Source organism: Scatophagus argus, chromosome 17 (assembly GCF_020382885.2).
Source record: "Scatophagus argus isolate fScaArg1 chromosome 17, fScaArg1.pri, whole genome shotgun sequence".
Classification (NCBI taxonomy): domain Eukaryota; kingdom Metazoa; phylum Chordata; class Actinopteri; family Scatophagidae; genus Scatophagus; species Scatophagus argus.
This window is the reverse complement of record NC_058509.1, coordinates 9,921,004-9,937,902: the sequence shown is the minus strand read 5'-3', so window position 1 is coordinate 9,937,902 and position 16,899 is coordinate 9,921,004. Positions and strand designations below refer to the sequence as shown.

Below are 16,899 nucleotides of genomic sequence, written 5' to 3'. Positions count from 1 at the left end.
GTTTTTGACATACAGCCGTCTCTCTGTCCTTACATGAACACACGCTTTTCTGCCGACGGTAGAACAGTTTTGCATACATGATCTATGTCACCTGACATAGATTTCCTGTTCGTCTCTAACACTCAGTCAAAATGTGATGATGGTCGACTGATTCTTACTGTCAGCCAAATTGGATCAAACCACACCCATGCAGCCTGTTGAAGCAGATTAGTGTTTTTGACTGTTATTTAGAGTATGTTATGTTTATTTGTGTTAATGTGTCTTTTCACCATTCGCTCCAGGTGAGTGTGGAGGTCTTGGTGGAGTACCCTTTTTTTGTCTTTGGCCAAGGCTGGTCTTCGTGTTGCCCTGACCGGACCACCCAGCTTCTGGAGCTGCCTTGCACCAAACTCTCTGTGGGTGATGTTTGTATTTCACTCACCCTCAAGAACCTGAGGAATGGATCTCTGAAGAAGACCCAACCCCTGGAGCTGGCCACCCCTGCCTCTGTCCCAGCTTCCAGCCATGGGCACCTCAAACCCCACAGAGCTGTCTTAGACGCTCCCCAAAGCTGCAGTGGAGGTAGCTCCAGGCACAGCGAGCGGGAGAATGGCATCAGCCAGCGAGGGGATGGTGGAAGAGGAAATGGGAGTGGAAGGGGCACCAACGTGGAAAATGGAGATCTCGTGTTTGGGGAAAGAGGCTCACTTTCTAAAGGTCAGGTTGTCAGCAGCACAGAAGCTGGCTCCAGTAAGCCATTAGGAGGCAGAAAGCGGAGATGGTCTGCCCCTGAATGTCGAAAAGTGGAAAAATCAGAGGAGGAGCCGCCCTTAACCCTGCCCAAACCTTCCTTTATCCCTCATGAGGTGAAAGTCAGCATTGAGGGAAGGTCGAATATTGGCAAGTGAATGCTAGCAGGACTGTTAAATAACCATTGGGATTTGGAAAAAAAACACACAAAAGGATTCTACAAAAAAATACACAAATGCCCACATTAATGTTTCATTTGTCTTGGTTTTAAAGTTTTGTTTTCTGTTTATATTTTTCTATCTTGAATACTGTACTGTAGAGGTAAATGTACCCTACATGGTATCACCATACATTATGTCCATGTAGCTTATAACACTTTTTTTTTTTTTTTTTTTCTTTTTTTTTGATAGATGAATTTAATATCACGCAGGCGATTGGTGCCGTTTTGGTGGTTTTCATGAGATGACTCACGGTGGGGGATTTATAAAGCGTGCTAAACGTTTGTAGGTGGCTGTGTGGCACACAGGAGCGAGGCTTGATGGTTGGCTACGCATTACACATTATGTAAATTTGAAATTGAATTAGCTCACAGTTAGCTTCTTGACAGGGATTTCTTTCCCTGTGTGGGAACTGGTGAGGCTGCCTGGACAAAAACACTTTCCCACCACTATGACAGTGGTTTTACACTGAGCCACAGAAGAGATATAATGTCAGCTGATCCTGAGCATGACGGATTTGTGGCTAAATCATGAAATTTTCTGAATCAGAATTGGACTTGGAAAACCACACTCCTCCATGTCCTTATTATAAACCACTGACATATAGAAAGATGGATGATGCATTTCCACTTCCTCCCACTGTACAAAATTTAAGGCAAAATATCCTGGATATGAGGCTGTCATCTGTGTGTGAGGGGTTGTGGGATGGAGTTCCCTTCCATGCATCCTTCTGTTCCTATCACGAGCAGCATTCAGCTGTCAATCATGACATTTCGCCACTTTTTTATAAGTCAAATTATTTATACCACCTAAAATGACAAAAACCCTCTTTGGGAAAGTTTTTAGTCTGTGCCATTTCTGCTAAAATGGTCCTGATTTCTGACTTGTATTGGAGCCTGCCAACAGGGGGCAGTCGAGATGTTTTGGTTTCACTTTTGGGGAGCTCTCATGTTGTCCGTCTTTATATACAGTCAGTGGTATAAACACACCATCTGTTTATTCACATACACACGACCAGCGATGTCAGTGCCAGTGTGCCACACAATAGAGAGGGAACAACACTTTGTTGAGTTTGATGACGGTGGAGTCTTTACTTTCATCTTGAGCATTTATATTGTCATTTGTTTTTTTCCTTAAACCCCACACCTTCTATCTCAGCAGATAGTTGTTTTCAATGATTGTCAAAAAGCTTAATCAGGGGTCATTTAGTCCTAGATTGAACCTAGGTGGGTCAATGTTAATGTATAAATGTGAGATACCCTAACCTAATTTATACAAGTGCAAACACACTGGGTTGGCGAACTTCACTTAAAGAAAGACTTCATACAATCCTCATCATTTTTGATGAATTTCTTTCTATTTTTTTAATGGAGAAAGGCTGTGTGAGAGGAACCGAGAGAATCTGCATGTCAGTTCTGAGAGGGTCAGGATATTTCAAAGCACTTAACACACCTGTCACACCCACCATACAGCCGACAAACTTTTGTTGTCTCTTTACACAGTACTGTATGTTTTTTAGATTTTTTTTTTTTTAAGTCAAAGATATAGATTAGCAACAGCACTTTGGAGATTTGAAACTTTTGGAAACGTGAAGGGGTTGTTTGGGAACGTGAGAGAGGATGTGCCATGGGATCACAAAGAAAGGGATGAATGTGACAGGTATTGGAGATCATTTCAGTTAGTAGATGGTTCAAGAAAAAAATTAGAGTGACAAAAGAAATTAGGAATAATGTGATTTTTAGCCAGCCAGCCAGCCATGCAAAAGTTAGGGGCGAAAGTATTGGAAAGTGTTTTGAAAGTTTGGGATCTGGCATACGAATTTACATGGTAAAGGCTTTGAAATGTTCCAGTGATGTTCTGTGCTGGACTGAGTGCATTGGTTAGAAGCTCACACCACAGAATTTTGAAGGTTGTCATATATTTGTAACGTATGTGTGTGCATATTATAGAGTGTGCATGAAGCTGGTCTGTGTCTGTCAATACACACACTCACACTTACACAAACGCAAAACAGTACAGACCATCCTTATGACCCATAGTATGTACTGTACTTGTTAATAAGCAGATGAATGATTTTGGTGCATATTGTCCCTCCTGCAAAGACACTGTTTGACTGACATTGGATTATTAGTGCTTACAGTACAGTTGTGCGTAAAGTGCTCTGTGGTGTGTTTGTGTATGTGTGTGAGTTTGTGTATGAGTGTACGTATACTGTGTATAGGAAAAGGATGTACTCATGTAATATATAGACAGTGCTAAATGTCCAATGTTTCTACTTGGAGTCATAATTAAGAGAATCTTGCGATTTGCACATCAGGAGGTGGGAGGAAGGTGGAGACATAATTTTTAGCGGCCCTGTCCTGAAACGAGCCCTAGACCACGTAACACACTGGAGGAGACCAGGGTTTTTTTTGTTCCTCAACAGGCTCATCACCTTGTAGAGGAAACATTTCTACATCAGAGCAGTTACAGTCAAATTGCATTTGAGTTTTTCACAAACATAACCACAGCTGTAAACCAGAATTTAAACATGTGCCTGCCTACTGAATTTACTGACTTTAGTTCAAAATAAACAATTTGTAGTGTATGAGGGAAAATTGAGACTTTTTTTGTCCACTTTTCCTGCTGTTGAAACCAGGGTGTAGGGACTAGGGTTCAGTTTTGAACACGGTCTGTGCTTTTAGCCAGCTGAAACCCTATTTTGCTAAGATGTAGCAGTTACCTCAACAGATGTGCTTGCTTGGTTGTCCCAGCACTTAGAGCTCTGTAAGCAAAGCTTCATGAGTTGAACATCCTCACAGGCTCTTTTCTTGCATATGAAAACCCAAATTTTGTTATATTTATGAGCTTGGATTTTGAGGTGTAATGTGAAGTGTGTACCACCCGATGATTATTTGATTATTTAGTCTGAAGTAGAACTGAAATATGCTGATGTTTTATAGTTCACTTTTATATATTGGAAAACTAAAATGAAATTGGAAATCTTTTAAATCTGTCAGTGATGGACAAGTGTGGTCTGGGATTCGGTATGTTCTGACTGTATGTTGCCATTCAACATGTAGATGTTTGCCTCATGCTGCATGTAACAATACAGTGTGATTGTGCTCAGTAGTTTGATTAGCTTGTGCAGGTTGCTGGCAAAATAGTGTTGTTAAGAAAGTGGAGAAGAGGTGGCTTCCTGCAGGCATATCTGTTGAACTTTCCACTCAGCCTCTGTATTTAGGTGTTCTTCTTATATGACAGAGATATCTTTTAGCTGGCAGCATTGTTGGTTGCCTCTAAGAGGTGGATCAGTTGTGTTTTCATCCCGCCGATGACATAGGTTTAGCTGTGCAGGGCAACGCCATTTCGAGTGGAAGGAGTTTACCAGGGTGATGGCAGGAAGGATGTGTGCTGAGATGGATGAGGAATGGATGGGTAGGTGGCTGAATAAATAGGCAGGTGGGACGCGATGGTGAGTGAATGAGTAGATCCCGTATGAGATTTGGAAATGCTTTATTTTTTATAATAAAACAGGGTTTCTCAGATCAACACCACCACAGCAGTGCATTTTCATTTCTTCCTTTTCCTATTGAAACGTCATGATCATTAGTGATATAAAAGGTGGACTGTGTGAGTGAGTGTTTATGTGTGTGTGCGTGTTTTACAATCTGTGTGTGTCCGTGTGGGTCTGTGTTTTGTATATGTATGTCCATTTTTTTATTGTCCAACCCCTTTTTCCTAACAGATGAAAAAAAAAAAAAATTAGAACCACTACATCTAAACAAATTTATCAGCCACTCAGAGCAAAGAGCAAAGCTTTTACTGTCAGTCAGGTTCAAAACAATTTCAGCCAAAGCCAAGTGATACTTTTGTTGCTTTGGTTATTTTAGAAAGCAATAGTTCAACAATATTCAGGCACTCTGCTCGTTTATGAGCGACACACACGTACACACACACACACACAGAGTCATTCCACTCAAATTCTCTGCAATAAACATTTAATATATTAATAATAATAGTGATGATCTTCTAGCATTACAACCAAAACAACTCCTCCTTTCTTCCCATAAAGAAAAGACAATCCTGTCACTCGAAAAAGTGTTTGTCAGAGCTAATACACCTGAATGCGACCCGCTTCGGTTAACACGATTCCCCTCACCATGAAATACATTTATCATATAAATTGTCGTTGCAACACCAGTTGCTAGTTTTTCAGGGAAGAGTCTCATATATGCAGTAACTGAACATAACCCCCACAACCTCCGCTGTCCCAGATGGTCCGAGTCATAAACTTTGTCACGCTGCAGGTGAGCGTTATGTCACATGTACCTGAAGTAACCAGCAGACATTTTGACTCCGCCCAGGTCTGCCTCGTTGCCACGACTCCCGTAGTGACCTCTTTAACTTTGTTTCAGGTACCCAATCATAGCCAGCCAGCCTCACAAGCACCTCCTCCTCCCGAGGCAAAGCAATCAATTAACCCTCAACAACCGTTAGCTACCTTTCAGTGTGGCCTGGCCTGGATATAGCAGGGCTGGCCCAGACTGCCTGATCCCCTCCTAACATCATATTTTGATATTCGGTCTCCTTTTCACTACTAGCTTATACAGGTCATTGTGTTTGTACCTAAGTGGAAAATGTATGCTGAATAATAGACAATGAAATAAAGCAATCTGAATTGTAGACACATTGTGAATGCAGCAGAAGAAAAGGCACATCATAGCAACATTTTTTGAGGGTTTGATATAGTTTTGATTTTGTCAAGATAATCCCAAGTTTAACTTTTTATCCCCTTGAAATGTACCACAATGTGCAATACTGAAGTCTTGTTCCCCTCCTTTGTTGTGCCAAGTTTATGTAGCATAGTCCTACTCCAGTGTCTCATCCTTGTCAGTAGCTTGTGTATTTTACTGTCTGTCAGTGTGTGTGTGTGTATGTGTGTGTACGTGTGTGTCTCACATCTGGAAAACATGAGTCAGGATGTTTGTGAAGAGCAACAAAACGAACAGAGAGTTTGTCTGTACCTTCTTTCCCTTTTGTCCTTGCGGCCTTCCTAAATTCGAGTGTGTGACAGACTGAGTCATGTCTCCTCTCGGCGGGTGTGTGTGTGTGTGTGTGTGTGTGTGTGTGTGTGCGTGTGTGTGCACACCATATGTCCTGTGTGTAGTATGTGTGCCTATGTACACCTGGCGTTCAAATGTGTGTGAACGTGTTAGGGTTTGAGTGTGTGACACGTGTGTATGTGTTCACACGTGTGTGTGTGTGTGTAACGGAGTGTTTTCTCCTCTAATTGTCTGTGAGTTCGTAAACCCTGACCCTCGACGGTTCACGGTGAGACCCACAGAGAAAAAAAGAAACCTCATTGCTAGTGGGGACCACTTTTTTTTTGTAAAAAAGAGAAAAAAAAAAGAAAAGAAAAAAATCCAACCAACAGAGATGCACATGTAAGTAGATGTAAAAGACTTGATAATGTTTCAGCACTTTCTAATCCTAGGATGGACTTGGTCTAAACCCTCTGTCTCAGACCGATACCTTCCCTAGGGGTAACATTCATTCAAAACAGACAGAGAGAATGAGAATGAAAAAAAGGGGGTGAATACGGATGAAAGAGAGATGGCTCAGTTTAAGTTTTTGCACATCACCTTGCCGTAACCTTGTGTTTATCTGTCTGTGCTCCATCTCGCTTGGCGCCCGGCGCGTTCTTGGGTCCAACGGGCCGAGGTGTTAGGTGGTTCCTTGGTTCTTTTCTACTAGGAAAACCTTTTCTCATGGAATGCATCCCTTCTTTTGTTGTGTTCAGGTTTGTTTCTTTTCCACCGCACACCAACCAGGCTGTGCTGTTAATTAGGCTTGTTTTGTTCACATCGTTAGTTCTGGTTTGGAGGATGTGTGTGTAAGGAGTTTGGCACAGCTTGGTTTGGTCGCGTGGTGTGAAAACAGTGCGTACAGACCATTGCTTTGTTTGCATTATCTTTGGTGCAGGAGCTTTTATTGTGTTTTTGGTCTCCTTGTAGCACTCAGTATAATGTCAGGGGACTTAAAACTATGTAGAGAATGTGTCATTATTGAGTTTTTATGACAAGCTTCCTCACTTGAGGAACACTGCTAATGTCGTCTTTTTTTTTTTTTTTAAAAGAAAAAAAGAAAAAATTGGCTTCTTGCACAATTTTACAAATAAAATGAATGTTGGTGTGTGAGCTTTGACTTTTCGATCAGAAAAATAAGGCATGTGTGCTCTTTGTTTCTTCGATGTTTGTACTTTCATTTTGCGAAAAGGATGCGTTTTTTTTTGGCACTGTGTTGTGTTTTAAAAGTGAACAGAATTCGATCAGGATTCCTTTTGTTTTTTCATTCTTTCTTTCTTTCTTTCTTTTTTTTTCTTTTTTGTATGACGTCGTCAATGTCCATAGCGCTGGATAACCAACTCAGGCTGAAAGAAAAAAAAAAAAAAAAACCTTGTAGAGGCCCACATAACAGTTTAGTTTCACCCCAATCAATTTACATAGTGGGCTGTTTCATATTGGTTATAAGATATGTAAATTTATTACATATAATTTGATATGATTAACAAATGTCATTATTGACAATTAACTATGAATTATTATTATGATGTTATGTGTACTATGCTGAAGATTGGCTTGGATTACACTTCGGTGTACTGAACGTCTTTGTTCTGCCTCTGTGTGCAAGGCGACAAACGCGTCAGCAGGGGGCAGGCTGTACGCTTCCTGACCTCTGACCCTGCCCACTGCCACGGATGGGGTGGAGCTTATCTGTCAGCTGTGGCTCATTTGATTCCTCCCCCTGTTCTGAACACTCAGCCCTGAGGCTATAGCAAACAGTCTGTCTAGATGTTTCTCTGCTAACCCGTGACATCAAGTACTGAACTGAAACTTTTTGGCCCATGAGACGGTGGCAGAGAACCCGGACATCAGCACAGACCTGCATGGACAGTCTGGCCTGCAGGGGGCTGCAGCAGTTCCCAGCCAACTTGTTTGTACTATATTGTACTCACCAAGTCCCTGTGTCTCACCATCCCTTTCCTCTATAGCAATGGAGAAACCCTATTGGTGTATGTATTTGACATCTGTACAAATGCACCTCTTTGAAAAAGAAAATGAAACCTTGACATATCTGGAATAAATGGCCATGTTGTGTCTTTATTTCACTGCCAGCACTAACCAACGCATGCACTGTATTTAAAAGTCTATTAGCCAGAACATTTTTTCCACATTGATTGGGCTTAGTGCTGAAATTGAAATCTGGTCAATTAACTCACTCACAGGAATTCTTTGTTGGACTTCAAGTCATTTTCATGTTCCAAGTGACAGTTTTGATCTAAAATTCTGATGACCTGGCAGATACTCTAAACAAGGAATTGTAGTCTTAAATGACACAGCATATAGCCAACAAAATAAATCTCCTGGCCTGGTTGATGGCTACAGCAGTCACAGCTATGCTTTTTGACTCCCGAAAGACCCCCAGAAGATGTAGATTTTGTCATTTTCTACAATGATGTGGATACGGACAACGAAGGCTTTCTTCAAATTAAAAAAAAAAAAAATCTCAGGCTGATTTCATCTCCAAAGGCAAAACATGTTTCTTTTGTTGGGAATGAACACAACAGACATTAAAATGCCCAGTGGTTTATGCATTTGACAGGACATTGTTTCATTAGGTAAAAACTGTAAAACATATTGTCTATTGTGTCTTTTATGTTTGATCTGTTCTCAATATGTCAATGTCATGGCTTGTGGTAAAACACCTCTCACTGAAAGGCAGTACAGGCAAAAATGTGGGTGTTGTCCCAAAAATCCTATAAATAAATTTTAATGGAAAATGTCTAACCAAACAAATACACAGTTTCTTATCCAGAAAGAGAACAAAATAATCAATCACAGATCATTTGGGTTTATTAACACAATTTACTTTGCAATAGTAACGAAACTGTAAGTGCTCCCCTTTCAGTATTAGTTTTAGAATTTGAATTTTCATTTAGTAATGTTTGTGTTTTAATTGTGTCGTTGCTTTACATAACTTTCCCCTGATGTTCAACAGAGCAACTCTTCAGTGCAGTAGAGGCTTCAAATCTTCTCCCTTGATCTAAAATATCAGACACAGTGGAGTCAACGAAGAAGACTTAGATGTGACTGTTTTGCATGCACAGCAGAGTAAATCAAGTGTATCTCAAATATGTCAAATGTTTGGAACACGTGAATCCAGAGGTTTTTCATGTTCATCTGACTCAGTGTAGTCTTCCTCCCACGCTCAGAGTACAAGCACAAAGCCACTAAGGAGACAGAAAATATTTTGTTGTCTTACACATGCACCTCGGAGGAAATTAACAGAAAGAGCAACACCACTGAGGAAATTAGCAGCAGGTCCTGCATGCAATTTATTGCGACATGATTTCTCAAGTGACAGTTAAAGGGTGACATCTGTGAATCTTGCATATTGATTTGCACATTCATTCCAACATACAATTCAGCACTTTCCCCATAAGATTTAAGCACAAGGATCAGCCTCATCCTGCTGAGTGTGTTCACATGTGATGTTCATTCTTGACATGATGATAATCTAGATCTATCTGGACTGCTGTTAAATATAGAGGTTGAAAGAGTATTTTTTGATCAGATCTGAAGTATTTGCCTCATTTGCAGTTTGGCTCTCTTATTCCCCCAAAATCTATTAATGCTGTTGTAATTACAACATTTGCGTGAGCCTGTTAAAAAAAAAAAAAAAAAAGAAAACTGGTCCATTCAGTAGCATATTATGGTGTCTGTAAGCATGTAAACGCACTTGGTGCAGGATTAAGTTGATTAGAGCGCTGTGGTTCCTCTGGGATGTTCTTTCAAGTCAAACTTTGAGTTTATTTTAATCACAGCCTGCAACAGATTTCTGACAGCAGATATCCTGAGAGAAACAGGCTGGGCGATCACATAGAGGTGTCAGTGTGGGTGTGTGTCTTTCTCCTGCGTGTGTTACACCACTGTCCTCCTATTGCACATTTCATCTCTGAATAACACACGTACAATGCACATCATGCACCCTGCGTGTATGTGTGTGTGTATGTGCCGAAGCCCCTGCTAAGTGAACATTTGGCTGGACTGTTGTGTGACGCGGATGAAGGTGGTTCTCCTGCTCAGCTCCTTGAGCTTGGCGGCGCCCACGTAGGTGCACGTGGAACGTAGGCCCCCCAGCACGTCACGGATGGTGTTCTCCGCATCTCCTCTATAGGGAACCTCCACTGTCCTCCCCTCAGATGCCCTGAGGCCAGAGGAGAGATTCAGAGATTTTGTAATTAAACAAAGATCAGTTTCACTTTAGCCATCAGTGCCTTAAACAGTGTGAAGCAAATTGATTAATAAGCCATCATTTATCAGTGAGGATTGTGTTTTTGGTGTCCTACAGTCTGTGGGATTATTATGGGACCTCTGCTGGTCACTGAGTGTAATTCTTCATGCCCAGGTTTCCACATACACTATGTAGACAAAAGTAGTGACATTGCATTCTAAATACAGAGACAGCTTTGCAGCTGCAGCTAAAACAGCTTCCATTGTTTTGGGAAGGCTTTCCACAAGACTTTGGGGTGTTTTCTGTCGCTACAAAGCTGGAAGCATAGCATTGTCCAAAATGTCTTGGTATGTTGAAGCATTAAGATTTCCCTTCACTGCCCAGCCCCTGAAAAACAACCCCATAAAGAGGTGTGTCTGGATACTTCCGTCTATATGGCGTACCTACATATGTGGCACAATACAAAACACTCATAGATATCTTCTATCTAATTTATATCAAGGAGAACTGTAATCCTGAGAAGCATATGATTGCTAACTTCATGAGCTCCATAATTGCTTTTGCTCCACCTGATGTCAGTCTCTCACCTATACTCAGCAACTCCACCCACATATTTCTTCATTGCTGTGTCAGAACTCATGCCGTAGAAGAGTTTATACTTCTTCCCGTTCTTCTCAATGACCTCCCCAGAACACTGGTCATGGCCTGCGAGCATCCCTCCCATCATTACGAAGTCAGCCCCCGCACCTGAAAGGCAAAGGCAGAGAAGTCATGGTGGTTAGATTTCTAGAGTAGTACAGCACAGTCAAATACGACCCCAATGTGTGACTTGTTTAAATATGGAAAGATCAAATACTGTGGGCTGAATGCCTACCAAAAGCCTTAGCTACATCTCCTGGGCAACTGCAGCCACCGTCCTGGATGAAGAAACACAGTCAGTCATGCAGCTTCTCACTGAATCACAGGTCTAAGTGTTTTTCTTCATTCTAGTTGAAAGTCTGAGGCTGCCCTCTACTGGCTGCAGCTCAGTATTATAATCAACGCGAGGACCTTTATGCAATAAGATATTCTGGGCTCATGTTAAATTCAGAAGCAAAAAGGCCTTAAAGTAAGCAAATAAACCTCACCTCAACCTCAATTATCACTCAGGCTATCGAGTCGATCCACACTGTGTGTCATGTATGTGTCCTTTGCTAGGATCCGGTGGACAGAAAATCAAGTAGCTTTCCTTGAAAAACCAGATTCTCCCTTTGAAGTGCAAAATAACTGATGCAAACTCCACCGTTGTGCTTTTATTTGGAAATTTTTCTAACCATTTTTGCTGGACTGGTGCCCACTAACCGAGACAGAAACTCCTCTCCACCAGCAGAGTAACACAGCTACACACATACATAATATTAATAATAACTCTGGTTGTCCTTTGTTATTTCTCTGTGCCTTGATGTGGGACTTACAGAGATAATGTGTCCTTTGAGACCATGGGCTGAGTCTGCACACTCTATTACAGCACTGAGCTGTGGGTAGCCCACCCCCGTCTTGATCCTGGTCGTGCACACGGACCCTGCAACACACAGTTACACACATTACAGAAGTCCATCTTCATTTAAGTGCTCCTGTCTGTGTTTAATTGCTGCAGCTGTAGCTACGGAAACCAGTTGTCTTCCAGATCTGGTGCTGTTAGTTCAGATCGCTATTCAAAAGGCCATAGACAGACAACTGCACCAGATGATAATGCCAAGCCTGGAGGAGGTTAGGCAAACAATAACTTAAGTAACACTGGAGGCCTTTCTTTTTGTTACAGTTGGCATTTTATTATGATTCCACTGCACTTATAAAGGTTAATATACTGGTAATAAAATGCATTTACTCAATTTATGATAACTAAAGAGTTGTAACTGAAATCCCACAAGTGGGCCGTGCAACACTAGCTCTATACATGCAGTATGACACATACAGTATGTAAAGTAGGACGCACTCTCTAAAGTAAAAACAACTGCAAAACCTTGTTGTTCCGGGTAATCAAAACTATGTTTCTGTTCCTGTTTCAGCTGTTTGTGTTTGTATATGAGGCCTGTGCAGTTATGTGTTTACTAAGAGAGAGAATACTCCTCAGACTCTTAGCAAACGCACTCAGGCAGTTGTACCCACCCACCTGGCCCGATGCCCACTTTGATGATGTCAGCACCAGAGAGGATAAGCTCCTCCACCATCTCCCCTGTTACCACGTTACCAGCCTGCAAGGCAGACAACATCAGCCCAAAGACTCAGTCTTACAGCACATCCAGCCAAAGTGGTGAATCATCTCTCTTACCATGATGGTATGTTTGGGAAACTTTCCTCTGACTGTCTTGACAAACTCTACAAAGTACTCAGAGTAGCCGTTGGCCACATCCAGACAGATGTACTTGAGGGCGGGGACAGCTTCCAGGATGGCACAAAGCTTCTCCAGATCTGCATTGCCGCTGCCTGAGCTTGCAGCTACGTGCTTTGGAGAAAAGCCACAGTTGCTTTTTAGGAGGAGACGCGTATAAATAAAAATGGGTGTAATTAGATTCATGTTGCTAATGAGGAACAACCTACTTAAAAAGAGGCATTGGTGATCTTACCTCTAAGCAGTCTGGATGATTAGCAGCAAAGTTCTTCCAGTCTTCTACAGAGTAGTGCTTATGAATAGCTGTGAAGAGGGTGTGCTAAATAGAAACAAAGAAACAAAGGAAAACAGTGGATGCAGAAATTTTAACAATCAATCATAAAAAATCCAAATTACAATGTTTGCCTATTCTTTTATGACATGTCTTTCTATTAATTGTTATTAATTCCTGAGTCAGTAAATACTACAAAAAAGCAAGCAACATCCCAGAAGCTAGCAGATGTCTTACTGCTTCAAGGACAAGACTGATAAATCATGTATTTGCCAGGCTTCCCATGGCAAATGGGACGCCTTGCTGGTTTTTATTTTTATTTTTATTTACTTGCAAACAAATCTCAATGGAGGGACACATAAAGCTCTTGGCAGGCCCACACAGAGACAGACACACAAACACAAAGATGCCATTCTTTGTTTTTCATGTATTCTGTTCTGCTAGCTCACTTTGCTCAGGACTTGCGCCATCTCAAACGTTCCTGTGGTGTCCATGTTGGCAGCAATGATGGGGATGCCAGTGTAGGTCTGTTTGGAGTTGCGGAATGTGAAGGTCCTCTGAAGGTCCACCTGAGGGTGACAAGACATTAATCATAGCCTGCTAGTAACATGTTTTATGTGACTGATGAATTGTTTTTGTCTAAAGTTGAACATTCTTGAACATGGGAGCAGCTGATGTGGGCCGTGTTCTAAGTCTAAGTCTGAGTGGTCCTAATGTGGATGCACTGAATGTGGATGCACTGAATCATTTAGCTTCAATGGTTCGTTTAGCATTTCAGGGTGCTGCTGTAATGTAATAAGTTACATCAAGCACTTGGGCTCATTGTGAGACACAAGCTCCCTTTACAGAAGATATTTATCTGCACCAATGATGCAAGTCAAGGCCATAATTCCTTTCAAAAAGATCTGAAAATGAATCTTATTCCAGTGAGTTAATATGACTTAACCACTGGACTGTTAGCTGCTCAGTATGGCTCAGTATGAGTGGAGTTTACAATGACACCGTTCTTCTGAAAGTAAAAACTCATAAGCAATAAAGGAGTTCAGTTCAGTATGTTCAGGGATTTTTACTGCTACATCCATACTTGGTCTGGGATGACCACTAGCTTGTTGTGGCTAATGATAGCTATTTTAAAGCAGCAATTTGGAGATTATGGCTAGAATTTGAAGCTAGGTCCAAAAATGTAGTGCCGCATATTACCAGAGTGACTTCTAGCTACCGCTCACTACACTCTTTTCTGTAGTTATTTTGAGCTGTACTTTCTTTTACTGTGACTACCTCTACTCTTAGCTTAGTTATCTCACATAGCTCTACAGCTGCCTGGATTGTGCCTGGACCATGCTTTTGCTGAGTAGACCCATGTACATTTATTATGCAAAATTATTGCAGTGGTGGGAGTGGGCTAACTGTGCAAAGTGTGCCTTAACCTTCATGGCAGAAGGAGGCAGTGTAACTCATAAAGGGTGGAGACAAAGAAAAGTGGAGAAAGAAGTATGGCTGGGGAAGAAGGGGTATCAAATAGTGTGTGTTGTCTTGCTGCAAACCAATAGGATTCATCTCAGTCAGCACACTGACTCACGATTTTCCATTTGATTCACCAGTTATAAAGCATTTTTCACATTTTGAACATCAAAAGATAAGACAAAAGATAAACAAATGGCATTCCTTGGTGTCAGTTTGTGTTTGCTCTGGATGTATTAGATATTTACTGTATAAAAATCTATTAGCATTAAATCACAAATGATTATGTGATTGAAGTTAATAATTTGTGAAATGAATTTTCTTTTATAGAGAGGGGATTCAGGTTTATATTCTAAAAACATACGGATGGACATAAATGCAGTAGGCTACATTTACTGCCTTTAGTAGTGCATTGGTGTTTGATTATCATGTGGCCTCTTGTTATTGATGCAGTTTATCTGCTATGATGTTCATATACCTCACCTCCTCTAAACAGCTTTGTGGATTTCTGGCAAGCTTAGCTTTTGCAGGGGGATTTCTGCTCCTGCTAAAAGCAGCAATAATTCAAACTATGTGTGCAGTCAGAATGTCAACAGATGGATGCTTTCAGAGTGCACGGGCCATTAGATTTGGCTGCAGTATACTGGCTGCAGTATACGCTGCACTGAAGTCATGTTGCGCAGAATTCTGATGTCTGAAGTTGTTTTCTTTATTATTTGGTTACAGAATAAGGAAATAGAATTTGATGGAATGTCAAAAATGAGGATAGGTATTCAACAGATGTGACAGAGTATAGAATTTCACTGCACTTAATACACATCAGTGCATGCTCAAGTGCTGGATATTTTCTGTGCTGTTATCTGCCACTGTGTATTATAGCTAATGTTATCCTGATAGCTCTGTGGCATAAGGAATGTGCCCTGGTTGAAAGTAACACACAGTACTATTTTTAAACAGGTTTTCTGAGAAGTCTCCTGTGTCTCATGTTGCTTGCCACCTGTCAGAGGCCAACCACCACCCACTACTACCTTCCACCCCAGGTCTGTTGCCACGAATCATGGTCTTGGTTCAGTACCAGTCCCTGATCTAGTGACACATAGCTAAGTTAAATTGCGAGGATAAAACAACAAGGAGAGGATTGTGTTGGCCCAGTGAGACAAATTAGTGTGTAAGATAAAGTGTCGCCTGTTTTACCTGCTAACAGTGACAAATAATGACTAAATCAAGTCCATTCTGATCAGCATCCATATTTTTTATTTGATAAATCTCGTATTGTCGTATTCTCTCTTGTTGCTTGTAGTTATTGTCTAATAATCCCTGTCTGGCACAGGCTAGCTTTGTTTTCTGTCACCTCTAAGAAGGTCAGTCCGCTGTTACATGCTGCTTCAGGGTAGCTTTTTATTTCACTGAAATACAAAGGCAGCACACACCTGCTGGCTTACACAAAACAAAAAGTGAAAATATAGAATTACATTGACCATGCGCTTTTCAGCTTTAGTAAGAGTCCTTTCAAGATTGTGGTTAATTAAGTAATTGTTGCTGCTGCTGCTGCACTGTAAATCAATATGCCCAGTCGTCATGATGAAAATTAAACAAAATAGGGTTAGTACTGTAGGCCTAATAATCAGTACCGCTTCACCGTTCACCCCCATGTATAAATAGTTAACATGTCTCTATTGCGTCACCCACCATAGAGGCGTAAGCATGAAGCACTTCCTGAATGCAACAGTAAACAGATTTCACTCCTCCTGAGAAGTATCCTTGTCTGATGAAGCTGAGGTGTAGCTGTAACGCTTTGATTACATTATCAGAGTACAAGTAATTAACAGCACTGACCTCTGAGCGACTCTTCAGGCTGCTCCTCTTGGGTCTGAAGAGGACATCCTTAAAGTCCAGCTTGAGGTCTACATCGACACGAGGCATCTTGGATGCCCTGAAGACTAATGACCAGGATGAAAATGATGAGTAAGTGGAGGAGAATCCCCTGAGGAAGGCTCCTGCTGCAGTGGCGGTTGCTGGTCCCAAGGCCCAACCGCCAAACCCGAAACTCCAGACGGCCAGCGTATTTATAGCAAAAGGGGACCCAGCCCAGCCCCGGCCCCCATGGCTTTATTTGGGCCTGGACTCTCACTCTCTCTGTCTCTCTATCCCCCTTTCTCTCTTTCTCCCTCCGCTCCTCCAGCGTTCTCTCTCTCCCCCCTCTCCTTCAGCAGAGTGGCAGCAGTGACCAAGCAGGCAGACGCGCCTGCCTGACGCATATGTACACACACACACACACACTCACACACACAGACATGGTAGCACTGCAGTGGGATGTGTGCTGCAGTGCGAAAGAGCACACCTGCTGTCCAGTTGGGGCATTGCTCTGTACGCTGCAGGCCCACAGCACAGAGAGAGGAGGAGGCACGCAGAGGGAGAATGACAGCAGAGAAAGAAAGGAGTGAGAGGGAGAAATGTGCAGACGGAAAGGAAGACACACTAAGGTACACTGACAAGCACACTAAGCTGAAAAAGTCATTTTTATTAGTCATGGTCCATAGTGTGCAATAGGGAGCGCAGTACTTTGTTTCTTT

The 16,899-nt window shown here is 41.8% G+C and overlaps 2 protein-coding genes across 5 annotated transcripts in view; one reads left to right on the top strand and one right to left on the bottom strand.

The window, feature by feature from the left end:
- The window catches only part of atxn1a (ataxin 1a), an 88,133-nt gene extending 87,162 nt beyond the window's left edge, over window positions 1-971 (top strand). For all 4 annotated transcript variants that reach the window (XM_046418348.1, XM_046418347.1, XM_046418349.1 and 1 more), the window contains one exon: window positions 282-971. In XM_046418348.1, coding sequence (XP_046274304.1) covers window positions 282-887 — 606 coding nt within the window. In that variant the 3' untranslated portion in view covers window positions 888-971. The remainder of the gene's footprint in view (window positions 1-281) is intronic.
- An 8,321-nt stretch (window positions 972-9,292) lies between these two features.
- On the bottom strand, window positions 9,293-16,490 carry gmpr (guanosine monophosphate reductase). The gene is made up of 9 exons (XM_046418351.1): window positions 16,163-16,490; window positions 13,315-13,434; window positions 12,830-12,913; window positions 12,535-12,708; window positions 12,376-12,457; window positions 11,678-11,784; window positions 11,098-11,140; window positions 10,811-10,970; window positions 9,293-10,196 (listed from the first exon to the last, which is right to left on the bottom strand). Exons 1-9 carry the CDS (start codon window positions 16,247-16,249, stop codon window positions 10,016-10,018), a joined length of 1,038 nt encoding a protein of 345 aa, XP_046274307.1. The 5' UTR covers window positions 16,250-16,490; the 3' UTR covers window positions 9,293-10,015.
- Window positions 16,491-16,899: the final 409 nt, after the last annotated feature.